Source organism: Xiphias gladius, chromosome 14 (assembly GCF_016859285.1).
Source record: "Xiphias gladius isolate SHS-SW01 ecotype Sanya breed wild chromosome 14, ASM1685928v1, whole genome shotgun sequence".
In the NCBI taxonomy this organism is placed as follows: domain Eukaryota; kingdom Metazoa; phylum Chordata; class Actinopteri; order Istiophoriformes; family Xiphiidae; genus Xiphias; species Xiphias gladius.
The window spans coordinates 25872773-25900042 of NC_053413.1; the positions used below are offsets into that span (position 1 = coordinate 25872773).

The 27270-nt window shown below is 39.7% G+C and overlaps 1 protein-coding gene across 5 annotated transcripts in view; it reads left to right on the forward strand.

Annotated features, from left to right (window-relative positions):
• The window catches only part of zmynd11 (zinc finger, MYND-type containing 11), a 30186-nt gene extending 5182 nt beyond the window's left edge, over positions 1–25004 (forward strand). For 4 of the 5 annotated variants that reach the window (XM_040143520.1, XM_040143525.1, XM_040143522.1 and 1 more), the window contains 14 exons: positions 2284–2443; positions 4267–4290; positions 11497–11658; positions 12368–12445; positions 14227–14319; positions 16500–16587; positions 17781–17836; positions 18047–18124; positions 18732–18850; positions 19342–19642; positions 21775–21849; positions 22280–22558; positions 22712–22897; positions 24551–25004. In XM_040143520.1, the coding sequence (XP_039999454.1) occupies positions 2284–2443; positions 4267–4290; positions 11497–11658; positions 12368–12445; positions 14227–14319; positions 16500–16587; positions 17781–17836; positions 18047–18124; positions 18732–18850; positions 19342–19642; positions 21775–21849; positions 22280–22558; positions 22712–22897; positions 24551–24673 (1822 nt within the window). In that variant the 3' untranslated portion in view covers positions 24674–25004. The remainder of the gene's footprint in view (positions 1–2283; positions 2444–4266; positions 4291–11496; positions 11659–12367; positions 12446–14226; positions 14320–16499; positions 16588–17780; positions 17837–18046; positions 18125–18731; positions 18851–19341; positions 19643–21774; positions 21850–22279; positions 22559–22711; positions 22898–24550) is intronic. The other variant, XM_040143524.1, reaches the window with a different exon arrangement.
• The last annotated feature ends 2266 nt before the right edge of the window (positions 25005–27270 follow it).

Sequence of the window (27270 nt, forward strand, 5' to 3'; positions counted from 1 at the left end):
CAAGGATTGGGAGGTTCTGTTGAGTCCTGGTTGCACTAAAGGCCATACCAGACAACGATCGATAGCTAGACTGACAGCTGTTGGAGTTCTGACACTCTCCAACCGATATTCACTCATTGCCATTCCTGCCATGAAGTCAGCCACCCTGTATTGCATCCCCTCTTGAAGAAACCAGGCCTAGACATAGAATCTACAGCAGGTTGGGTTCATGACGGCTTTAACCATCATGATCTTATCCGTGGAGAGGATCTCACATTGCTCGAACTATGCAAATTGTTGACAGATCATCTATGGCGGACCTCGCTGATCAGTCATTCCTTTCAGTTGGCGGATGGAGCAGAGACTAAATGAAACACTTAACACATATCATACGGCAAGTTGGCGAACACCTTGGGAGCTGGCTGCTTGCCAAATGAAAACTGAGGACGAGCGGCTGTTGTCATGGCAACAGTAAGAAGCGGCATGCAATGGATAGCTCCCCCATCCATAACTTGCCCCCACCACACACCTCCACCCTTTCCAGGCCCACTGTAGCTTAATTTCACCGAACAGGCTTTGTGGTTTAAGACGGTGATGACTTTGGTTCTGTGGAAATAGAGGAGTCTAAAGTCAGCAAGGCAGAGGCGAATAATTAACTGCCCTCTCTCTCTCAGAGGGCAGTGTGATTTCCTCGTACAGCAGGGCCACAGCAATCAGACTGCTTCAAACCAATTAGTTAATCATTAAAGAAGGTAATTGCTAATTTACAAATATCCGATATGTGTTTAACTAACTGTTACATTTAACTTTTTCCTATGTTACTTTTGAATGAACATTTTATCGTCAAAATGATCAGTGTGGTAATAATAAACAGAGTAACCAAAGATAGAAGATAATGCCTGAACACAATAAACAATCTTGATAATTATCACGAAAAAAATTCCCACAATGCTGATGATAAACAGAAGAGTAATTAACAATAAATGTGTCTCTTGTGTCTCTTTGGGATAACCCAATCAACAGAAACTTCATCAGCATCTATCTTGTTAATCGTTCAATTAGATTTAAAAGCAAAACTATGGCTTTTCAGATGTGAAGATCTGTTGCTTCCCTTTGCCTTATGTGATAAACTAAAGAAATTAATCTAAAAAAGTTTTGGGTTTTGGCCTGTTGGTTGGACAAAACAAGCGATTTGAATTATTTTTTTTTTGGCTCTGGGAAATTATGATGGGCTTTTCCATTATTGTCTTTTTATCACTCATTATTGACATTTATTGACAAAACAATTGAGAAAAATCTCAGGTTATTCAAATCTAAAATAATCGTTAGTTTCAGTCCTACTTGATTGCTGTCAAAATTCAAAAGCAAGTTAGGAATTTTCTCAGTGTCTCTGAAGATTCTCAGTCATCCAGGTCATGGTATTTGCTTGAAGCAAGTCCAGTTGTCTTCGTATAGAACCTAAAAGTAATTTTCAAAGGTTAATTTTATTTTTGTGTATTCTATTATATTTTCTATGTCACATTACCAGATTTAGACACTAATACGTAAAATCGGGATTTTAACTCTCGGCAACCCAGCTCATAACAATGTCTTTTTTACTACAGAGTTTGTAACTATAACCACAGAAACATGTAACTGTCTACCACAGGCTGGAAGCAGTAACTCGGGAATGAATACAGACTCTCACCTGACTCTCCACTGACATAGTCTGTTCATTGGCTGTCTGCCACAGTAGAGGATACATGACCTTGCTCAGTGAGGTTCACTGCCTGTCAGCAGGCAGCTGCAGGAATCCACCGAGCCATTTTTTGAATCTCATTTGCTTCCACGTTGGAAAATGTAGGTGTATGAGAGAAGATGGAAAAAAAAACTGTCTCTAATTGTAATTTCAAACACCCCATGTATCCCTAATCTGTTTTCTGGGCAGCTTGAATATAATTTATAGAGAAGTGGGCTGTCGTTGGTGAAATATTACAAATCTGAGAGGAAAGTAATTTTAAGACCATCGAAAATATGCATACTCTTTGACTGATGATGATGATGATGTATACAGTTATTAAGGCTGGTTTCAAGGATCTAATGGCTCTTAAGCGTCACCTTACTTATAAACAACCATTTAAACTTTCACTTTTATGATGGCCACACTAATAGAAGTTACGGGTCTCTGCCAAGGTGTACTACTGTGCCCCTACTTTGGATTGAGATTTTAAATGTTGTTTTTTGGCCAGCATGAAAAAGTGCTTAACATCAGCATAGCCGTCATTGCACATTGCTCAATATACTTTACTACTCCCGTCTTCCCAGGTACCTGAGTCGTGTGTTTGGCATGCACCCTAAGGAGACTGCCAGACAGCTGAGTCTGGCTGTAAAGGACGGCCTGGTTGTTGAGACCCTGACGGTTGGGTGCAAGGGCTCCAAGGCTGGCATTGAGCAGGAAGGATACTGGCTTCCCGGGGATGAGATGGTAAGTGCAGTGACAATTTATCAGGTTCTCAGCACAGGCAACAGTTAAAGCTCTTTCTAAATTATGTGTTATTGGTCGTGAGCTAATGAGAAGTGAGCTAATTCCTCCATTTTATTTTAGGTATTTATGTGGTGTGTTTCTTCAAGTGTAACAGTAGAATTCTGTTGGTGCCCATGTTCACATTGCGAGCAACATTTTTCCAGAAATTGCCAGAAGTCCAGCATTTCCTAAAGAGCTGAATGTTTAAAGTACCTGTTAAATGACAAAACCTTTTGCCACCACCGGTGTCTAATGGCCAACAGGGTGGATTGTTTCTCAACTGATGTGATTCTGTTTTTATGATTAGTTTTAACTGACAAGCACAAAATGAACGATACATATAGTTCTAGCCAATCAAAGTTTCACAGTTCTCTAAAACATTTGTTAGAAAGATTTAGGGCTGCAACTGATGAATATTTTCATTATTGCTTAATCTGCTGATTATTGTCTTGAGTGATCAGTTAAGCACTTGGTCTAATAAAATATCAGAAAACATTGAGAGCCCAACAGTCCAAACCCCAAAATGATCAATTTACTATAATGTAAGACAAGGAAATCTGAAAATTCAGTCATTTGAGGAGCAGGAAGAAAGTTTGACATTTTTGTTTAAAAATTACTCAAACGATTAACACTTCTCAAAATAGTTGCCGATTCATTTTCTGTCAATTGATTAATTGTTGCAGCTATAGAAAGGTTAGAATAACAGATATATAAGAGTCTCAGAAGCAACACACGAGTCCTGATGAAAACCACAGCTGTCAGGATGTAGCCACCCATCTGTCAAGTTGCTTGCAGTGTGAACACAGTGTTAACAGAGTCACAGCACACAGACATTTCATGAAGCAAATATCACTGTTGTACCATGATCAAGGAGGAAGAGGAGGTACTCAATTAAGAAATAAGAACCAAACAGCAGGGATACAAAGATTCAAGTGAAAGTTATAAAGGTATCTGGGTCAAATTATGGACTTCAGTTTAATAAATAGTTCTTTGTTCATATAAAAATGTGCAACCAACAATTTTCAGTTGATTTTTCAATAGTGTGTATTATCATTTAGCCCTCTGCTGTGCAGCGTTCTATTAATGTTTTTATCTTTTGATGTTAAATCCTTGTTTTTATTTCCCTCTTATTTCCCTTGTTAGTCGTGAGGAACAGTTCACAGTGTAGAGATGCTTTCACTTGTCTCTTCCACAGTAGCGCTGCACTGAGTTTGACATGTCACAGTATATCAGCACTACCTGGGGAGAATCCTCGTGTCTTTTACCATCTGTAATGCAAAGAGCACTTTATGGATTACTCTGCAAGTGCCATCGGCATTAACATGTATTTGGAGGCTGCCTTAATCCCAGTGCTTTTTACACCAGGGTACTAACACCATGGCAGTATTAGTGTTAAGATTTAACCATTAAAGTACGGAACAAAATCAGTGATGTATTAGCAAGAAATATAATGCAGGAAAAACAGAAATGACTGATGTGATTTGTATCAGAATAATAATGTGGTGGGAGACTAAGTTTCTTTTCTTAGTTTGCACACTCTCAGCTATATTTTGCAGATAAAATCTTTGCATCCGAGGTTATTTATAATGATTTGCGGGCCAGAAAGCGAGTAAAAAAGCATGCTAGATTGGGGAATTTATTTTCAGTGGGTCTATATGTATTGTGTGGTGTCATCACAAAAAGTTGTTGGTCTCTCGGGACATGACACTGTTGCCCAGCGGAGCTCAGGTCATTTTAGCAGCAGGACTTTTAAACACTACTCTCTGAATCACTTGCAATCACAGGAGCCGAAAGCCGAGGGAAGCAAGGTAAGTGTTGCATTGTTATTTAAAATTCAAGGTTTGTTCTTCATTTGATCCCTTCATTTTTCCCCCTCTCAACTAACATCATTCTGTGAGAAATCGGTTCTGCCACATGCAGTGCAGTCAGGGATTTGCTTGAATCTTTTTATGCAGGATGCAGAAATCCGAAACAGCATACAGCGTGTTCTGGTTAGTGTAAGAGTTGTGGGCTGTATAAAATGAAATGGTAATCCTTTTGTGCTAGTGGCGAGAAATTGTCTTCTTGCACCATGTAATGATGCTCACTGCACTTTAAATAAAATGATCAAACGAGGTGAATGCTGAAAACGTATCAGGTTTCCATTTGCAAAACACGCTCCATGCTGGCCTACAGTCTGGTAGTAATCACACTGCCAGAAGCTACTCGCTGTCATTCAGTTGTGCTATAAAAAGCTTCATAAAAGTCCACTGCAGCGCTGTGTCAACGTGGCCAAGTTTCTTGCGGAAGTGATCAGTGATCTTGATGAAAATTGTGCTCGCTACTTATCTACAGATGTGCCGTTGCTTGGTTTTAAAAACGCAAAGTCTAACCTGGTACAGCTCAAAGCTGGATCCAGTCCTTGGCATTTAAACGCTGCCAACAAGAATCGAATAGCAGCTGTAAATTATGGCTTGATCAGTAATAAGAGTGTGCTTGATCTAATCATTTTGTACTTTGAGATAACAAGCAATGCTAGCATAGTTGCAGGTTGGTAGCAAGCATCTGTGCGTTTGTAGTATGTCGTTCTTGGTAGTTGTAGTTCTCCTCAGAAGGGGTGTGTTCTGCTGTGTTCTTTACTCCTGTCTGGCATGCTTATTTTCTTTTTTTCTTCATTTTTAATTAATGAGAGGGTGGAGGCTGGGGGAGGGAGGGAAGGTGGGTAGTTTTTTTTTGTGGTTGTGCTTTTCAGTTTACTCCATGCCTGCTGCTAGTAACACAGCCGACTTTTTTTTATTTTTATTTTTTTTATTTATTTATTTTCCCAGGATAGCAGTCATTCAATTGGACAGACTAGAGTTCTAATGTGAGAAGCACTGAAAAGCAGTTGCTAGATGGAAGCCAGTTTTCCCTCCGCAGGTGCCTGGATTCAATCCAGCTGGCATGTGCTGTGTCCTTGACCTCAGGAATATTTAATCCTCAAACAGATAACCACGGCATTTGCACGCCGTTCATAACATTTAAAAATAGCGCTGCCAAATTCTTGAAAACAAGTTTTAAATGCACTGCGTCAAGTCAGATTGGATTGAATCCAGGTTTGCCCAAAATGATTACCTTATCTGTGAATTCATACTCTTAAATTTCACATTCGAAGGGTTTTTTTTTTTTTTTAAGGTTTTTGTTTTTCATAAAACAGTTGGATATCTTTTTGATAACTCGAAAGTCTGGTGGGTAAACTGATTTAAATCTGCGCACTTGTGATGCATGATAATGAACATGATATGATGTGTTGATGCACTCTGACAGTAGTGAGTTTAAAAGAGAGAGCCCAAATACACATTGCATTTCATTTTACTAACCCATTATTTTGACAATGTTCAGTGAACTTCCCTGTGCAAACATTGTATTCATATTTTACACCCTCTGCAGTGATTTTACTTGTGTTTTTTTTTTTTTTTTTTTTTAAGTTTGTTGGTTTCTCTACAAGCTTCTAAATGGATTGTGACCTCAGAGGAGTTTTTGTTAGATGCGTGAAAACACTGTTAGTAAAAATATTGATTGCGGGGTTTCCCGCGGACTTTCATAGTGAAGGTGGGCTGCTTTGCTCGAAACAAAGACCACCTCCACTAACATAAACAATTTATACACTCAAGAAATAAATCATTAACTCTTGGGGGAAGAAAAGGAGAGATGCTGTTTCACATAGTAAATGCCTTGTGTTCAATGAATGTGTTCATCATGCATCTGGATCTGGGTGACTTACCACCCAGTTAAACATTTTTCCTTGTGGAAACCCTGAAATAGGGGTGGGCAATATATATACCATGAGACAGTATAAATTTGTGTACTGTCCAATAATTTTGCCATAATGTTTTTATACATAGGTGTGTGTTCCTTTAATATCATAGGCAATGTTGCAAATCACTGAGCAGGTCTGCTTCATGGCAATATTGTATTGCCATTTACTAGTTAATATTTAATTTGCTGAATTAACTGAAACATACATTCATGAATGGTTATTTGTGTCCATTCACAAATTACTAAGTTTATTTTTAAGAAAATTTTTAATATTATAATTTATATCGAAATTATGATTTCGAGTTATTTACACTGATACAGAAGATTTTATCCATATTGCCCACCCTTGCAAGTGGTATGTAGCTTTTATAAAGGGTGTTCATGCGTGCATGTAATACACTGAAAAAGCTGTGTGTGTGTGTGTATATATAGGAAATAATGACGTAATTGCCATGTGAATAAATTGCATTCAACACCCTTTTAATTATGCTTATTGTGGCAGTTGCATTTCTGTCAGTAGTATCTTTTTTTAAGCCACAAAGTGATATGGCTTACTTGATGTGACATTGACCAACCATTACTAGCCATAACATGTGAACACTAGCAAAAAATCTTGAAATGTTAGGAAAGTAATGTCTGAAACGGTATCCGCTTTATAAGACAAAAACCTGTAGAAATTTTGGTGAAACTGGCAAAAGAGCAAACTTGGTTACATTGCAGTTTCCAGTTTATGTGGATCTTAAGAATATGTCAGACTACAAGTGAAGCATTTTATTTCTAAAAGAAGCAGGAGGTGGAAATGAACCCTTGAGTTGTTTTGTGTAGGTCATACATTAGCACTGCTGCTCAGCCTCGCTCGGCTCTCTGACGTGTCCCGGCTTGACACTGACAGTGCAGAGCTGTTAACCAGAGTCAGAAAGCAGTGGGAAGATAGCTAAAGGCAGCCAACTCCTCCTCCTATAACTTTCAGAGTCCCTGCCTTTGTTGGCAGCTTTTCGTCAGGGCGCATTTCGTTCCCCAGAAAGGCACAGAGATATTTCACGGATGTTTAGAGAAATCTGTAACATAAAACACAACAAAGATTTTCCCGAAGATTTTTTTTTTTCTTCTTCTTTTGGTTTTTGGTTTTTGCTGATGAATTTGAAAGCTTCAGTGTTTTTTATTTTTATTTTTTTAAGTTTGGCTACTCTGGTACTCAAACATCATGTTGACGTAGTAACATCAGTTGTGCTTGGGCCAATATCTGTTCACGCTCTTGTTGAAACTCACTTTGCTGAAACTGCAGACACTCTTTCCTTGGCTCAGAGAGCTCTAGCCTTTTGAAGTCAGCCACTTGTCTTTCAGACAGTCCAACAATAGTGAAGTGGCCTCTTGACACCCGACAAAACACAAGGACCATCTCATTATCGTCAAGCGTTTTTGTGTGGGTGAAGAGTCTACTATAATCTAAAAAGTAGAAGTCCTTGGATGAATGGGTGGATGGGCTTTAATTTAGAACCCTGGAAAATGTGTCCTCCTTCACTTTATCTGTGAATATGTGAAGACAGAGGTTGCACTTGACTCGGACCTTTTGTTCCCAAATGAACCTTGGGACTGAGAATATGATCTGACCATGTTCATTCCTACATACCAGGACTTACAGACATGTAATGTAAATACGTGGTGTGAACTATTGGTTAAGGATGGGTTTTGTTTGCACAGTGGCTGGCAACTCCCCAGCCACGAAGAATTGATCCAAATGAAGTGCAGTCATTGCTTTTCTGATGAATTGGTAGAAAACCATTGCATTCAAATTCAGGATTGTTCTCACAAGGCACAAATTTGTGTATAAACCAAAAAACTTGGGAAAAAATGTGTTCTGCTGATGAACTACAGTTGGTTTGAAATTGTGCACTTAGGAAGTGCACCATCTTTAATGTTTGCTAATAAGTAATAAGAATTGTCAGTATGGAAATGCATAAGATGTTTGTTTGAGATAATATAGAAATGGTGTCTCCATTACATAGTTTGTGCACCATTTTTAGCAATGACAAGTTTTTTTTTTTTTTCAACTTCAAAATGTCCCTTTATCTACATATCCTGCTCACAGTTCTTTATAACCAAATTCAAAGGAATCCCTATTAAAAATGTTGCTTATATATGTTAAAAAATAAATATCTAATTTTTTTTTAAATTCTCAAATATCATTATTAGTATTGATGCCATTAAAAACTATATCTGTCAGGCTATACTTTGAACGTAAAGTTTAAAAGAATTTATTACAATGTCTGACTGCCATACTGCTCTGAAGATAAAGTTTCAGGTTTATTTTGCCATTCAGTGCACTTGGATAATTTTTACAACAGGTGTTCTGTTTGACCACGTCCACATTGGCCGAAAAGACAAGATTTTTATCTAGTGCTACGTTAGGTCCGCAACTGATAATAATAAAAATGTTTTTTAAAAAGAGTTTTTCTGCATTTCTATGCCTGTATTGTAAATTTGAGAGACTGACCAATGTGACTTGAACCAAACTGTTGGTGCTTTTAACCCAGAGGCCACCATGGTGCCAAAAACAATTACTTACATTATCGAGCAATTTGTAGGTCGTTTTTTTCTATTAATCTTTTGTCTTGTCTATAAAATGCCAGAAAATTGTATAAAAAAATGCCCATCACAACTTTAGAGGCACGTGACATCTTCAGATTGCTTCTGTAGATATTCAATATCCAGTGATACAAAACGGAGAAAACCAGTAAATTGTTTAATTTCGAGAACCTGGAAGCAGAGCATATTTGGCGTTTTTGCTTGACAAATGACCTAAACAATTATTAAAAATTGCTGGCGATTGATTTTCTGCCACTCGACAAGTCAGTTAATTGACTTTATTTGCGTTTGCCCTTAATAGCCCTTAATAAACCCCTGGATTTCAGAGTGTAGAGTGCTTCCTGGTGGTACCTGCCTCTGATCAGGGTCATTGGTGTTGCAGCAACACTGGCAGTGTGAATGTCAGAGCTGTCTTCACTCCTTTTGTCCTTATGACTATTTATGGTTGTGTTGGGGCTCGTTTCACCCCAACACTTCCGTCGGAGGCACTCTAGTCCAAGTTTGTTTAAATCTGCATGTGCTTTTAGACCGAGGAATGCTACCCTGCGCATTCTTGTTACAGTCTTCTGTTTAAAGACTTATCAGGGTTTTTTAGCAAAATGCATTCCTGGTAAGATGTTCTTCTACGATCAAAACCACATTGTTGAGCTACCTCTTGTCAAGCAGACCTCCTCAGAAAGCTGATCATCGCTGCAGTTATAAGCTAAATCTAGTGTGCTTCCACCAGTTCAAACCTAAACTACAGCGCACAAACACATGGAGAAAAGATCAAGGAAGAAGCCTGAAGTACTGTTCTTTTCGAGCTTTTATTGAGCAGCACTCAGTCACGACTCCCCTGCTCTCCCCTACTTAGTCGGTCCAGACTGTGAGTGGGAGGAGTTGGACTGTTGACAGATTGATGAGTAGCTGAATTTTCAGTGGTTCATACTTGCCGTCTCTGTGCCCTACACTTGAACCCTGCGATGAAAATTAGCACAAGACAAGACTACTGCAACCTGAGTGTGCTGGGATTAAAAAAAAAAAGGCAATGACCTCTCAGCCACAAATGAAAATATTTGATTTTTAACTTTTAATTTATCACGGAATAAGGGCCAGTTATTATGTTAGGGCTGGGTGTCATTGGAATTTTTTAAAGTAATACAACACCAGCTTTGGTACCAATACCTTAGGGAAATTTTTGTCAGTTCAGTTGGTTTTGAAAAAGATAAAAATGTTTATTTTTAAAGTCAGTTAACAAAAGACGCCAAAGTTTTCAAATGTTAAACGTTGTGCATTTGTACAAGCACTTTCCCTTACTAAAATAGTCTAAAATTGGACAGCTTTTGATTAAGATCAGGAAAATTCTGATTAAACGAAAAAATAAGGAAGATTGCGAATCTGACCAGGTATTCAGTGCAAATGTTTGGTATTTGACAGATTTCAATACTTCGTGCTTCACACACATTTGTAGTCTTTACCAAAAATGCATTGAGGTTTGATACCCAGATCAATCTACCCAATTGTTTTATTTTATTTTATTTTAGCTATTTGCGTCCAGCAGGATGGAAAAAGAAGGCTCCACAAGAGCTGGAAAGCTGCTCAGCGTTATTTTTCAAGAAAGGGGAGATTTTTTTTTTTTTTTTTTTTTTGGCATCCATTTTTCCACCCAGATCTTCTTAGCGGCTTCACAGCTTGAATTAGTGACCTATTGGCACAATTGTCTGAACTCCATGCTTTCGCCACCTGCTGGCATTAAGGCCATTGTGTCTAAATTAGCTCAACTAAAATCCATTCAGTTCCTTCACTGAATGCTGTTACACTTTGTATATTTCCACATACACATTCAGGAGGCAAGTAAAAAACATTTAAATATTTTGAGTTTTTCCATGGGCTGTATGTTTGCTTTGTGTAGAATTACAATGAAATATATTGTATTTGAAAGTTGCCGGTGAAGTACATGAGGAATGAGAGTGCGCCTAGAAATAAAAATCATGCTGTCAGATCTGGGACTATTCAGTCAACTGAGCTGGAATTTATTAACATGTATTGTCTATGCAGTACCGGGATTTGTTGGAATAGAGCTCCTTGAACATTAGCAATTAAAAATAAGTAGAATTTGTGCATAATCTAGATGGAATTAAAAAAAAAAAAAAAAATTGTATTTACAGTTGTAATTTAATCAGAGTTCCTGTCTCTTCTACATCTGTTTTTGTGAGAGAAATCAAGGTTGAGAAAATTTTAAATATTTTGAAATCAAATACAAAAGCATCACAATCACAAATCACACACACAAATTGAAAACCAATTCATACTCATGGAAAAATTGAGTACAGATCAATCAGGAGGAGCCAAAAGAAACCTTATTTGCAAGCTAAATTCGACTCATACTGCAGATTTTAAGAATTTAGATGGTCCTTCATTCACCGTGGTCGAGTGAGGAAGTTGATGTTGTGCAGTGTGGGATCGTACCGGACGCCTTCAGTGATGAAATGGTCTCTGAAACATCCTCTGCACCATGACAATTAGGAGTGCAATCATCACAAATCTGTAAATCTGAGAGCAAGGTTTAATCAAGGATGGAGGATGGAGAAAATTGTTTCCTCCCCTGCTGTGGTTGGCGGGCTGGAGGGGGGGGTCACCCAAACTTGTGCTCTGCTGTGTCTTCCCTGCAGGACTGGGAGACAGAGAGCCATGACTGGTACTGCTTTGAGTGTCATCTACCGGGCGACGTCCTCACGTGTGACAACTGCTTCCGGGTCTACCATCTCAAGTGTCTATCGGAGGAGTGCAAGCCCAGAGACGGCGGGTCGCACTGGCAGTGTCTCGTCTGCAGGGTAGGTGGTCAAACTTGGAAGTGTATGCCCTCTCAAAGGTCTATCGTGTTTATCTTTGAATGATTAATGAGCATCTTTTTGGAAAGGAAATACATTTTGAACATTTTTAATTACTTCAGGGGGGCGTTTGAGGATTAAATATAGGGTTTAGGGTTAAGGCTTCATAGTATGGGGGGATTTTAGACATTCAGCTTGGCAGAAGTCACATTTTAAATCAAAGCTGGCATTTTTAAGTGCATCATGAGTAAATGTTATAAAAACATATATGTTTCAAATATCACTTAAGTTTTTACAGAGACAAAAAAAAAAATCGGGTTTCTCCATCACAAATGTTGCTGTGTTAACAGTGTTTCTTTGATTTACTTACCCCAATAGGGGGTTTTGTTGCTTTCATTTCACATAAGAGGTCAGGATTCTGCATAAACAGACTAATTTAAGTTAATAACTATCTATTGGTTTCACTGTGTGTGTTACACTAGCAGACACCTAATTGTTCTTTAACCAGCCTTGTCTCTTGCCTCAGGCTATTTTTGGTACCTTTGAGGAAACTGGATGTCTGTAATGGGCCGTTATGAACAAATTTTAAATTTAAGTGTGTCTGTGTATTGGAGCACTCGGGTTACGGGGTCAGATCAGGACCTGCTGTGGCTCTAAACGTCCCCCCTCTTTCTCTTCTTTCTCCACATCATCCTTCCTGCCTTCCCTGCAGGGCAGTAAAAAGAAGAACCTGAACAAACAGGAGATGTCTAAATACCTGCGTTTCATCGTCCAGCGTATGAAGGAGAGGGTGAGAACAACCATATATTTACTGTATTTCTACCTATTGTTGTTGGTGTTATCTACCTTGAACTCGTCACAGCCCCTCCCTGTGAGAATACAGCGGACCGTTGTCCATCGCATCTTGTAGCGATGTAGTTTTTCAACCCGGCCTCCCAACAAGCATTCACCCAGCTGAAGCGCTCGAGAAAAATAACTAACTCTAGGCTGACCGTTTACGTTTTTATTAGGGTTGGGGTGTCATTTAGATTCAATCAATTATATTTTTATTTCTATTCATCGGTTCCTGTTCTTATTGAAGCCTGTGGTTCAAATTCTTGTCATGTTACACGAGAAGGATTTAGATCGTTTTTTTCCATTCACAAGGTGAATGTTTGCTGTTTTGTGCTTGATTTTACTTTGTTAAACTAGGTTGATTATTGATATTATGACTGTCACTGACGATAAAAACTCTTCATTATTCTTAAATGACATGAAGTTGTAATCCTGTTACAATTTTCCCCTTTGCATGAGAGCCAATTATTCCACGTAGTGATTACAGATTTCTGTATCACTTAGCTATCCTTTTGAGGACTTTAGCTTTGATTCCTCGGCGTGAAACCTGCAGTTGCCACAGCAAGTTTGTTTTAGCTCGTGTCATGTTCACCGTGTTGGCTTAGCTGCCACACATGGAGGCCCGCCCACTCTCAGGGGCTGAAGGAGCTATTCTGAAATATATCGACATCAGTGGGTTTCATCCTGTAAAATAACCACCAAAAAAAAAAAAGTGTGTGTGTGTGTGTGTGTGTGTGTGTGTGTGTGTGTGTGTGTGTGTGTGTGTGTGTGTGTGTGTGTGTGTGTGTGTGTGTGTGTGTGTAAAAAAAAAAAAAAAAAACCATTTGAAACCCACTTTGCCATGTTTTGCCATTACAAAAAAAAAAAAAGCATGGCTTTTTGTAATTTCAGTTGGACCTGAAGGCTTTAATTCTCCACTCAGACAATCTGTGGTCTGTGGTAATGGCCTCTGCTTGGCTCTTTTAAAATATCCCACTTGTACAACTACCCACAATAACCCTCACTCCTCCACCAGTTAAGAAAAAATATCCCCTTCATTCTTCTCCCACTTCACCACCCCTTCCTCTGTCTTTTCATCCATCTCCTCCATCCCTCCCTCTCGCTCTTCCCTCGCTCTCCAACCTCTACTCAATAAAAAGGGTATTAAACCTCATTACTCTTCCTCTGCAATTCTCTCGTCCCTGTCTCTCTTCGTCCTTCCTTCATCCCACTGCTCCCTATAAAAACGGTATCAAATCTCATCATTTACCCTGCTGCCCCTGTTACTGTTGGCCTCCCATGCTTCTCTGCTTCATTAATCCATCCCTTCCCTCTCACACACCCATCCTAAAGTGGTATTACATCATTATCCCTCCTCTCTAGGGCTGCAACTAAAGATTATTTTCTATATAAGTTAATCTGCGGATTGTTTTCTCATTTAATCGATTCCTCTGTCTATCAAATGTCAAGTCATTGTGAAAAATAGCCTTCACAACTACACGCACCCCAAAGTGACGTCTGCAAATCACTTAATCTGTTGACAAACAATCCAAAAGATCTTTCATTTACTATTGTCTATGAGAAAGAATCCTCACATTTGTTGGCTTGAACTGGCTTGAACCAGCAAATGTTTTGAATTTTATTTTAAATCACTAAAACAGTTAATCGATTATCAGAAAAATAGCAGATTTACATTTCCTTTGGTCGACTAATCGATTGATCAACGAATCATTGCAGCTCTACTCATCTACATTGCAGGCAGTGGACCTGAACAAGAAAGGCAAAGACATTAAACATCCCATGTACAGACGGCTGATCCATACTGCACTGGACGTCTCCAACATCCAAGAGGTAACAGTCAAGCCCAGTGTCGTCCTGTGAAACTCCCGTTCTTACTTAATTTGCACTAAGGAAGACATTTTTCTGCTTTCATATATATTTATTTTGCTATTTTTATTCTTATTTTTTACTGATATTTCTGTTTTTTTTTTTTTTTCTTCACCCGTACAGACAGAAGCATCCCGTTATACACACACACACACACACACACACACACACACACACACACACACACGTGTAAAATATCGGTTTTAATCGAAATCCAGCTCTCACATAACACCGCCTGTTTCCGAACTACTTTAACTACACGACAGTTGTCCTGCGCTGCATTTTGCGCTGTTTGGTTTGTCCAAATCTCAGCTTTCGTGACAGTGAATGAACGTTAGCAAGTCTGTCAAGATTTATTCATAAAGCAAAACGAAATGCAAAGTACACGAGGGACAGATTTTTGACAGGGAAGAAGAAAACCGGTACAAGTAATGTTGATAAATAGGGCTGCAAAAAAAATTTGATTTTCAGAATAATGGCAATTTTTATTTGAATAAGCCGACATTGATTCTTAAAATCAAGGGACTGATCTTTTCATTTGCGCCTTTTCTCAGTAAACTTGTACGTCTGCGCTGAATTTTTTCTGTATGCAGTGGTTACTTGTTGGAAGTGGTTCAGTTTGGTCTGCAGGATGTGCAATATGTTTACTTTACGGGAACTGAGTTATTACAGTGTGTACAAAAAGTTTATTTTAAGTTTAAAAAGTGAAGTGGATGATAGGTGGCTTTATGAGCTGCCGTGAGTCACGACAATCTCGTAAACTCTGACGTAAATAGTTAGTCCGTGCAGACCTGCCACAGTTTACCGGACTGTCGTGACTCAGGAGGATCAGCTGACTCTGGCTATCTCGTAACGAATCAGAGCTGGATGTACCAGAGGGACAGACTGAAAAAGGACTGATCTGTGCCGTGTTTTTTGTTTTTGTTGACGAGATACTATCTCTGGCTACGAGATGTGAGGCCGTGGAAGTCGAGAGCATAGTGTTTGTGTAGGAAATCATTTATTTTTTTAAAAATGTGCATAATGATTACGCCCCTTGTTCGTGGTGCAGGTCTTTTATTATTCTTGCTCAGCTTTTTATTCACATGTAGGCCTAAAAGATACACAGATGTCATGTTTTAGCTGTTTTGGATTTGCCAAGGAAAATAAATTCTTGGTCCACAGTTATAACCGGGAATTGTGTTTACAGTTTAGCCTGTAATGTGGACTTTACACAGTTTTATATTCAAGTAAAACACCAGTGCTGCTCACTTGTTGAATGTAGAAGAAATTTAAGCTCCCAGGATGAATTCTGAGAAGCACTTTGGCCAATATTGGCATTTATCTGATGTAACTTGAGTCATCAAGTCAGCACAAATCCAAATGAACTGGTTCTGAATCGAGTCGAATCATCCAGCCCTACTGCTCAAGCAAAAGAGTCCGTCAACATCACAGTCAAGTTATATAATGAAGCCTGTTGTGAACCGCAGGTTTAAACTTGTCACACATCTGAACCAGAAGTTTAACCAGCCAGTTAGCCCACACTCCTGGCCAGGAGTGCACACGCTGTAAGTAGTCAGGACACATTAGGACAAATTCATCGGAGTTTACATTTTTTGGTCTTTTCAACCAGTCTTAGTTAAAAATTCTTTGTGTAACTTTGAGTTAAGTAAGTGTGTGTGTGCGTGCGTGCGTTAGGTCAGGCAGGAATCTGCGGTGCTTTGGTCAGTGGTGCATCACACCCAGCCTCTGCCAGACACACTGGATCTCTGCCTAGACGTGTGTGTGTGTGTGTGTGTGTGTGTGTGTGTGTGTGTGTGTGTGTGTGTGTGTGTGTGTGTGTGTGTGTGTGTGTGTGTGTGTGTGTGTGTGTGTGTGTGTGTGTGTGTGTGTGTGTGTGTGTGTGTGTGTGTGTGTGTGTGTGTGTGAATATACACACAGCCCTCACCTGGACCCTCTCGCATGTTGGTCACCAAACACACACACACACACTGCCAGCATGTGAATGGACCTCTTTGTACTTGTTCCCTCTCTTTCTTAGCAAATTTGTCTCTCTCTTTTTCCATATTTTTCACTCTGTCTCTCTCACTCTCTCTCTCTCTCTCTGCCTGTCTGTCTCTCTGCCTGTCTGTCTGTCTCTCTCTCTCTCCCTCCCTCCCTCCCAGAACCTGTCTGAAGGAAAGTATAAGAGCTTTGAAGAGTTCAAAGCAGACGCTCAGCTGATTGTTCACAACACTGCCATCCTGTATGGAGGTGAGTCAAAGTTGTAATTCATTAGTTAACTCAATGATTTTGTTACTGGTACAAACAATACTTGCTTTGATATTTACATTGAGAAATATATACATTTACTGTATTACAAAACCCTCTTTTTTTTAAATTGAACGGCACAAGTCAAAATTCGGAAAACTTGAATGTTGTCTAAACACAAGCAGCTGTACAAGAACCTCGGTCAAACCCAAGTCTAAAAGTGGCCAAAATTGGGATCTATCTGATGAAAGAATAGATAAACAAGACATTTGATACCAGCTTTCAGTACAGTGAAGGTTTTCGATAATCTGTGCCCTTAATGCAATACGATCAGTACCCAAAAAGCATTGAGGTTTGATAACCAGCCCGGACTTAAATGTGGATTTTTATGAAAGTTATTTTAAGACATTTGTCCACTCAGAGAGGAGTTGGCGAATTCTTCAAGGAAGTAAAAGGATTTCATGCTACTTTATAAGTGGTGGTGTGGCAGGAGTATTTTAAATTTTAAAGATCATTCATTTAATATTTTACAGTTAGCCTCAGTTTTTTGGTCTTCATCCCGCTGGCGATCAAAATTTCCCTTTTAAGAAAAAATCAATTGTAATAAGCCCGAAAGGAATAAATATTATTTCATCTGAATCCTATGAATCGTACAATGAAGGTCAATAAACAGTGTTAAATAATCTTACTGTTACTACATCCTGCGTGTCTTTTTTTCTCCACCACTAGAAATTTGACCCCACATCTAGGAAACAAGATGAAAATGAATCACCGAGCGTTTATGGCTATAAACTATTAGCAATTACTGCAGAGTTGTTAGAATTAATTAAAACATCATTTGTAAATTGCAACACCTGCTGAATATGATTCCAGAATAAGCCCAGGAGCAAAACACAAGATACACAGGAAAAGAATCACTGTTCAAACAGGGCCTCGGCTTCTGATCACGATTTTCTTGTTCCCTAACTTTCTCTGTGTTATCAACTCTCCATTTTTTCTCTGCAAGTAACCCAGACTAAGCCAAATTGACAAAGATGTTTTGGCTGTTATTCGTTGGATGTTAATAAAATGGCATTGATGCGTTTTCTCAGAAACAAGCACTTCAACGTGTCATTCCACTTGGCTCTTGTTCTACGTTGATTGATTATTTCCCGTTGACTGTCTTGCTGAGCGTCATCTCTTTTTGTGTATTGCAGTTCACAGTGACCAGGCAGAGATTGCACGGTTGCTCTTCAGCGACACGTGCCACGAGGTACCGTCGTTTTTGTTTTTCTCACAAAGTTCAGTTAGATTTAGTTCGTAGGTTGAGAGCCTCTTAGTATGTGTGTCTTGTGATTTTTAATTCCATGTGGAGTCCAGATTTGTTCAGAAAGTTCTCAACAGTTCATGTACATGTAACTTTTTTCTTTCCCTTCCCCTTCTCCCTCTTTTCTCCCTCATCCCTTCTCTCTTACTCTTCCAGTTGAACGAGTTGTTGTTGTGTAAGAACTGTTTCTACCTGTCGAACGCCCGGCCTGACAATTGGTTCTGTTACCCCTGCGTGAGTACAACCAAACCTGCTATACGGGGCCGAACTTCACCTTCTCTGAACCAAACGTTATTTATTAACAGATACAGCAATTCACAAATTTATCATAGACCTTTTTTTTGCTTTTTTTATTTAAAGGCAGAAGCATTACGTTTATGAAACCGTTATAATTGGTGGCAGCTGTAAGATGCAGTTCTAGTATTGTTTTTGTTAAATGATACACCTCTCCCTCTTACATCCATTTGTTGTTTAATGAAACAACAGATATTCTAAGAGTGGAGGTTTGATCTGAGAGAAAGTGGAGTAAAACCCATCTGGTGTGGCAGACGTCAGGTGTATTTACGCAACCCACTATCACTGTTAGTTTGACAAAACAAACAAGCTCTGGTAAACTGCTACAGACATTTTTTTAACTATGTGATGTTACAGGTCAAGTCATACATAAATTTCTGCATAGTACAAAAACAAAAATTTAAGCAAGTAGTCCTGCCATATTAAATGTGATTTTAGCATAAAAGGCAACCTGCCACAAAAGAAACTGTGGCTGAGGTTTGCTTGTTAGAAATAGGTTGTATCTTTGGTCTAATTGGTTTTTTTGTGTGTGTGTCACTTTTGGCAGAGCCCCAGCCATGACCTGGTCTGGGCCAAGATGAAAGGTTTTGGTTACTGGCCGGCCAAAGTCCTTCAGAGGGAGGACAACCAGGTGGACGTGCGCTTCTTTGGACACCAGCATCAAAGGTTAGCACAGCTGGAAGACACCACAACAGTACACTGCATCACTTTTCTAATAGATTGGTCCAGCAGCAGCACCAGCAGCAGCAGTCTGGTGTTTTCATATCTACATGACATCGTTTTTTAATCATTTAGTGTTCTGCAAAGAACCCTAAAGTAGGACTGTTACTGTCCTCACAGCTCTATCAACCATTTTAAATTCATCAGGTCTTATTTGGAAACAAATAGAAAGAAGAGCTTATTAAGCAATCAAATTGAACTAGATTCTGTTACTCTGTTTTAACAACATCTTCAGATGTATACAACTACATAAAGATTATTATAGTTCACGAAGAAAAATATTCGGTTTCCTGATTAAAATAGGAAAAAGTGAAAAGGTTTTTTACAAAAGAAAACCTTAAAGTAAAGTCCCTCAAAACCAACTTACAATGGACTGAAACATATTAAAATGTTGCTTGGTAAATGTTGAGCACGGTTTTTTTCCTTGTCTTCTCCAGAGCGTGGATCCCCTCAGACAACATCCAGGACATCAAGGTGAGTGTCCAGCAGCTGCAGGTGAAGCGTAGCAACGGCTGGAAGAAGGCGTGTGAGGAGCTCGAGGTTTACCAGCGTTTCCTGAGGGAGGGACGCTTCTGGAAAACAAAGATGGAGGACGGCAGCCAGGCACACCAGCATCATCAACAGAGCCAGAGCCAGCGGCAGCAGCAGGAGGAGGGCAGCGTGAGGACGGACAGACTGGAGCGGACGGACGAAGCCGAGTCCAGTATCTCGTCCACCAGCAACGAGCAGGTCCGACACGTAAGTACGGAAATCTGTCTAGTGCGTCTGATCGTCACAAGTCTTCAGATGTGGTGGAAATGCAAACCGGAATGCCAAAAAGGACTTCTGGTTCTCAGTTTAGCTCCTGTTGTTCCATAGGTACTGGAGCTGTCTGGTCGGAAAGGGCAATATTACCCCTTTGTTACCAAATAGTTCCACCTACTAAGGAGCACGAAGATTAGAAAACTTGGATGGATGATGTTCATACTAGTGGCACTCAGGACTTGCATATTGTGTGAATAAAGTTGTACACGAGTTGTCGCAGCCTTGAGGTTTGTGAATGCGATTCTGAACATCGCTGACTGGTCAAGCGCCGCCCAGACAGTTACTGGCCCATCGAAAGTACCACTCCTAGAGTGGGGAAGCAGGGCAAATGAACCAAAATTCAGTCCCTTGTAAGGTTCCTGCAGTGGAAACGGGCTGTATAACGCACAGAATTGCACACAATAAACTGTATGATATACTTGTCTAGGAGCAGCAAGCCACCCAGAACTCTTGGTCAAAGATTCGTTGCTTTCCGGTGCTGGATCAGCCTTCAGGCGAACTCTGGGTGTTTTCAGCTTAAAGCTTCATTTTTTTCTGTCGCCTTCCGATTATGATTATCGCTTCTTTCATGTGTGCTTATTTGAGTGATTGGTCGTTACTGGGTCTTCTTAATTTCATGTGTTCTTATTTATGCTGTTTAGTTTTTCCTAGTGTAGGAAATGTGCTATGGAATTTTTGCCTTTCCTCTAAAATCCATCTTGACCTTTTCAGAGACTGAATTAAAGTAGTTGGAGTTTGGGTTTTTTTTTCTCACAAGTTTCAAATGATTGCTGCCAAACTTAGTCGTGTCTTGATCTGTCGTCTCGATTTTGTTTCACTCTGCACCTTCACTGTGCCTATAACAGTACATTTTTACAGAGGAGACAAATGGCTTCACGTTTGAGCCTTCTTAACACCCGTCTAAACTCCCTCTGAGGTTTTCACTTCGATTCTACGTCTCTGTCAGGTCTCGAAATATAAACATGAATCTACTGGACGCTGCTGCAATATTATGTAAACCAAAGCCCTCGCATTACAGAAACTGGTTTTCAAGAAACAAAAAAAGCAAGAGGGCACACTAAAACAGCGACACAAAGAAAACAATGTTAAACTAAAGTCGCCAGATAAACTGGCAGTTTAGACTAGTGGAACACAAGCTCAGATTGGTGTAGATATGGATACGTCAAATGGTGCCATCTGGTGATTGAACTGCCACACTGTTAGCGCATCGTTCAGTATTATTCTCAATTTTATTGGGCTATAAACATTAATTTACCGCTATTGTTATCATAAAAAAAATCACATCAAAGTGCCAAAGCTCAGTAATAGAGGGAGAAAAACTAATCTACAAGGGTTTGTGGAAGTGACCTCAACAATCAAACCGTAAAGACTATATATGATTAAGGATCTTTGATTAACGCCGATAAGAGCGATGTAATTCTAAAGGTTTGGAGGAGAATAACACAATATGAAAATATACAATATCAGAGTCTAATGCCACTCTGAAAATGTCTAATTCGAGTTTTTATCCAAGCAGCAGTTGTTTTATCATTATTCCACATTTTCCTGTCGCCTTTAATTCCTTAAAATTGGAAACTGAACAGGAACATGGACAGATAAGAAATACTAAAAGTATTTTCTTAAAGTGGCCAGAAAACAGCTCAGTGTAAAAACATCTTAGTTTTGTTTTTTATTTAGCTTTGTGGTGAATTCTTTCATGCATCCTACGTGGAGGAATTGCAGCATTTGGCTGAAAAGGAAAGTTCCTTAAATGAGTCTTAGTTTGACTGTTGCTTTCCCAGCACAACAGATTAAAAAGAACTTTTCTGAGGTGGCCTTAGACTTTGGCACCGAATCATGTCTTTTTAAAGTACACATACTTACGTATTATTGCAACTGTTTTAAAAAAAAAAAAAAAACAAACTGTGAACACAAGTGCAAGTGTTGTAGGAGGCAAGAGAAAATGCTTGTGATAAAGGTCCCTACAGAGCTTGACCTCACGTCTCTGTCTATATATCGATATAACAAGAAAAGCGTACTGGAACCATGATATTCGGCATATTTCATATTGACTCTTTTTCCTCCAGCTCAAAGGCAGCCAGGAGCCCAAGGCAAAGAAAAGCCGTCGGACTCAAATGGTCGAGCCCAAAGAGGAAGTCAGCGTAAGTTTGTCATTGGTCAGACCGTGGCCACACGGACCATATTTGTTAGCAGTAGGATACATTTATTGTCTGTCTTGGTTAGAGCTGGGCTGATTGATTACTTACCGGGCAAATTACACATTTTGTTGATTTTCTGAAGTGAAACGAAGTAAATACCTACAGCAAAAATGAGCTTGCTTTTTAATTTAGTAATAACCCCCTCATGCTTAACAGCTGGCAGAGGAGGGTTACTAAGAACAGACATAGTAGGGTGCCCAAGCTTTTGCACATGCCACAATCCCCCCCCAACAAAATGCATAGTTTGCCCAGGGTTTGCCCAGACTTTGCATACAACGGTATCCGTCTTTGTAAGACACCTGAACTTTCGTTGATTTGTCCTGCTACAGATAAGTAACAACTTTGTTCCCTCCCATCCTCTCCTCTCCACCAGGACCCGGAGCCTGAGATGGAGGCGGTGAGCTCCAGCCAGGAGATTCCGGTGTCCTCGGCGCCCCAGCAGCCTGAGAAGCTGTCGGTGTCCACGCAGACCAAGAAGGCCAGCGGAGGGTCGCCGCGCACGCTGCACCGCGGCACCCAGACCAACAGCGACGGCGCCTGCCAGAACATGTGCCACGAGAAGTACACCAAGGTCTTCAACGACGTCAAGGAGATGATGAAGGCCGACAACAAGAGGGAGACGGAGAGGGTCGTCCGAGAAGCTCTGGAGAAGGTGTGTTTGACTTTGATGACTCGGGAGGGGGGAGCATGAGTGTCTGTGCTTAAAGAGCGTGTTACTCTTCGATGCTCGGATCTTTGAGGGTTTAAGAAGGACACGTCCTCGGATAAAAACCCCAGTTTGTCCTGTCCGTCTCTGTGCCTTCAGCTCCGTGCAGAGATGGAGGAGGAGAAGCGTCAGGCGGTGAGTAAGGCGGTGTCCGGAGCTCAGGCGGAGATGGAGAGGAAGTGTAAGCAGGTGAAGGAGAAGTGTAAAGAGGAGCTGGTGGAGGAGGTGAAGAAACTGGTGGCCCAACACAAACAGCTCATCTCCCAGACCAAGAAGAAGCAGTGGGTGAGTTCAGGATCAGTTAACTGTCTTTCCTTTAGCACCTTTTTTTAATGTCAGAGCTCTCCTTTTTATTCCTCGGGGTAAATGTCCGTTTTTCCATCACGTATTCAGTATATATCCCCTACTATGTCCATCCATTGTTCAAGACTGGGGACTTCCTTCTCACAGCTGTTTTGAGTTAAGACTTTTTTTTGTAGAATTTTACAGAGCTAGAAGTCACTTCTTAGTACAACTTCAATGTTTTATTATTTCGTTGCCTAAAATGTCTCTGGGGGTTGAATATTTATCCTCCCCAAACATGAAAATCTTTTCACATGACACATTCACGGAAAATGCGGGAATGATGAGCGTTTACGCGCCCACACACACACACACACAGTCTCCAACACTGCTGTTCGGTCGAGTTGTTTATTTTTACTGTGAGGTTTGATGAAAAATACAAAATTCACTCAGGATGAAGACGAAGCTGGAACATGCACACAACTCCTTGGTTGTGGTTTTTACCTTACGCAGAGATATGATACTGGCGGTTTGTCTCCAAAGTTTAAAGCTGACACAAAGTGACTTTTCAGAATTAACACTTACCCCTTTAGCTAATATCGGACCATCACATTTCCAAACAGCTGGCTAGAACTGATGACAATGGACGGATAACTGACCAGCGGACAAACTGGATAAATGATGACGTTAAAGCTAGTGATGACATTAAAGTTTACTCTTTTTTACTGTTTTTAACAGTAAAACAAGTTTATTTTTCAACTGCATAACTGTACATATCTTGGTTGGAACCCTTCAATAACTAAATATAAGAGATTCCCATCAAAAATGTTTATGTTTTGCGCTTCTGTTGAAAAATGAATATTGGTTGATGTATTGTTATCAGATTTTTCTTTTTTAAACCCTCAAGTATTGAAATTGGCATCGGCCTTAGAAATCCTGCACCTGGCCGGGCTCTATTAAGGATTACGTCTCAAGATTGGAAACTTTCACAAGCGGAACAAATAAAGCTGGGGCTTTTTTGTTTAGTTTTATAACTCAGTCATAAAGGTACTGCTAACTTAAATAAGCAATTTTTTTGTCCTAGATCCGAGACATTTTTATATCGAGTCGTTAAATACAGAGTGGACCTTGATAGTTATATTTTCTTTGGTAATACAGCTGCACAGGAAACACTTTGCCCAAACTACATTACCATCAGAGCCAAATAGTTTACTCAAAATGCTTGTTTTTTTTTTTTTTTTTAAGGTGGCTTTGCTTCCATTACACTGTCAGAGTATCATTAATACAAATGGCTGACTGCTGTTAGTCTCTGCAGCTCTGCAGTGGCACCTCTGCGTCGGGAAACTCGTTCATCGGGGCATTTTTGACTTCAGGCCTTCAAAGAGTACACGCTCAGAGACACAACAGGCTTTATTAAGCAGATACCAAATATCAGGCTTGCATTGGCTTGAGGCATTTTTCACTGATAAAATTGCCCTGGTGTAATCTAGTTTATCTATAGCGGAGTTGTTTTTATCTCGTCTCTGGTCCGTTCTCCCTTTTTGTGCTGTATCTTTATCGCGGGACCTCTTGTTTCTCGCTTCGGTCCCCGTGTGTTTCTCGTGTTTTCCGAGCCGCATCTGAAGTTGTAACCGGACGCGTTTGTGTCGTTCTCAGTGTTATAACTGTGAGGAGGAGGCCATGTACCACTGCTGCTGGAACACCTCGTACTGCTCCATCAAGTGTCAGCAGGAGCACTGGCACGCCGACCACAAACGAACCTGCCGCAGGAAGAGATGAACAAGCCCCGCCCTCCCCGACCCCTGCACAGCACGCCATTGGCTCTCGCCATCTCCTCCGCCTGTCTGTCAGTGTCTACAACACACACACACACACACACACACACACACACACACACACACACACACGCACCTCTCTCCTGCTTCTCTACTTGCCTTCCTGAAAACTTTGTGGACCCGACGTTTTCTGCGTGAAAAGAGCGATTTGTTCCCTGTCTCGTTTTCATTTTGTTTCTATTATTTAATGTACCCATTGTATTGATTTTCCTTTCTATAATTTGTTTATTTTTTTCTCTGAATCGTGAACAGATTGCTTGAGGGCACGGCTCGAATGCAGAGTTATGGTATGATTTTCCTTTTTTTTTTTTTTTTTTTTTTTTTAATGTCGTTTCTTTCGATTTTTGTTTTTTCTTTACTGAAGTGCTTATTTTGAACTCGTGTCAGAGAATGTTTTATTTAAGTGTGTAGTAACAGATGAGCATTAACGGAATACATTTTATTACCTGAATTTTTTAAAGACTCACTTTTCTTACTGTAAATGCAACATAAAATACACACCGTCGATCTTACAAAAAAAATGAACACATACCGTAAGTACTATCGCTGCATTGAACTAGCTCTGCTTTCATAGAGAAAACCTATTTAAAAAAAACAACAAAAAACTGCATAAGATATTGAATTGTGGATGACGTGGTTCATGGACGTTAATGTATTTTGTTTTTTTTCATGAAACTATTGCAGTGCATAGCACCTTTTATCCTTTGTACCTAAAATCTTAGTCTTCAAGTCACTTATTGGGAACAGGGTCACGAGTTCGGCCTTAAAAGATGCCGACAAAAGAAATCTTCCATGTATTAATATTATAATTATAACTAATATTATTATGCACATCCTTTTTTTTTCTGGAATATACTGTAATTTTTAAGAGTCAGATAATTAAAAGAAAAACCAACAAAATATCAAGTTTTTAATTTGTTCTAAATTGGGAAAACGTATAGCAATCTTTCCTGAGCTGGATCTTAGAGAGGTTCCATGATTTGACAGTTTTTCCACTTTATTCTTCTTCTTTTTTTTTTATTTGCACATTGCATTTTCTTAATAACCCAAATGCTTGTAATATTGCCAAAAAAATCTGACATTTTGTCTGACGAGCTGGTGAGTGCAACCCTTCCTCATTTTCCTACAACCTAAAAAAAGAAGAAAAAAAAAAAGAATATTTTTCCGAGCGTCGTCCGTGTCATTTTTTTTATAGTGATGTACACTCGAAATCCGTTCTCTTTTCCTTTCTTTTTTTAACGTAAAGTGACTAGCTATGACTCTTTCACTGCTTATGCTGTAGTTGGTGGTCAGTGCCTGTTTCTCCTTTTCTTTTCTCATCCTCTTACTCCCAGTGAGGCTACATGCATGTTGATAGTTTCATAGTTCGTCTTTTTTCATCCATTATGGTAAAAGGAAGAAAAAAAAAAAAAAAAAAAGAATACCAGGACCTCGCTGGTGTCTAATAAGCAGTGACGACGGATGGACCAATATAAAATATTATGCAAATGTGAATGATCAGATCAATCTTTTCTATAGTTCTCCCTGCGCTGGATGTCGCGTGTCGATTGTGTATACATATGGTGCTTGGAATCCCCCCCCCCCCAGATGGGCAATGAAATTGCCAGTTTCTTTTCATTTGTGACACTTTCCTCAGTTATGAAGACTGACTGAACGGAGGAAAAATAATTCCGTTGCCCTGTTTTTTTTTTTTTTTTTTTTGTTTGTTTGTTTTTTTTTTTTAAACCCATGTCGGTTTGTGCTTCTCTTAACCTGGAAAATAAAATACCATACATTTTCGCACGGTGGGCAGGTCCTTTATTCACCTCAACTGAAGAGAGAACCGGGCTTTTATTTCTAATTCTCCTGATTTTTATCCCGTCGGTCTTCTTAAATTCCTGTTCCTTCTTTTTAGTTGTAAATGAAAACTCAACGCCCAGTTAAGGTGGTATACATGTGCCGTGTCCCGATTCCATACCACATACTAATTGTATACATTATGAGATATATATATTACTGTTTGTGGTAGATGTTTTCGCAGTTGAAGTTACTGAAAAATGGTTTTAATACTTAATTTTTTAATGTTATCTTTCTTTCGGCAGCCTTGTCCCAATTCCATGCTACATACTAACTATACTGATGTTGGTACACTGCTCTTGCAGTTACTATAGAAGACATCAACACGCTGCACCGTTTTATACCAACAGGAAACGATAAATTATGATGCGCAGCTTCCAGTTAAACATATCAAAGAGTCAGCGAAATGTTTTTTGTTTTTTTTTGTTTTTTTTCCTTCACTCCTCAATTTCCTTCGTGTATTGCATTGTGGGAGAATGGTGGCCGTCAACGGCGCTTGACTGCTTCGGGTTTACTGAGTTTTTTTTTTTTTCACTTTTCCCACCGTGAACGCACAACACAAACTCCGGACCTGCTCAGGACTAGTGTTTGTACTGTGAAATTGGGGGAAAGTCTGCAGCTGGGATCATCGCCGCCATTCCCTTTGTGCACTGCATTCTGGGACAAGAGAGGGTTATTTGTCATTACTGATTACAGGTTCCCCGG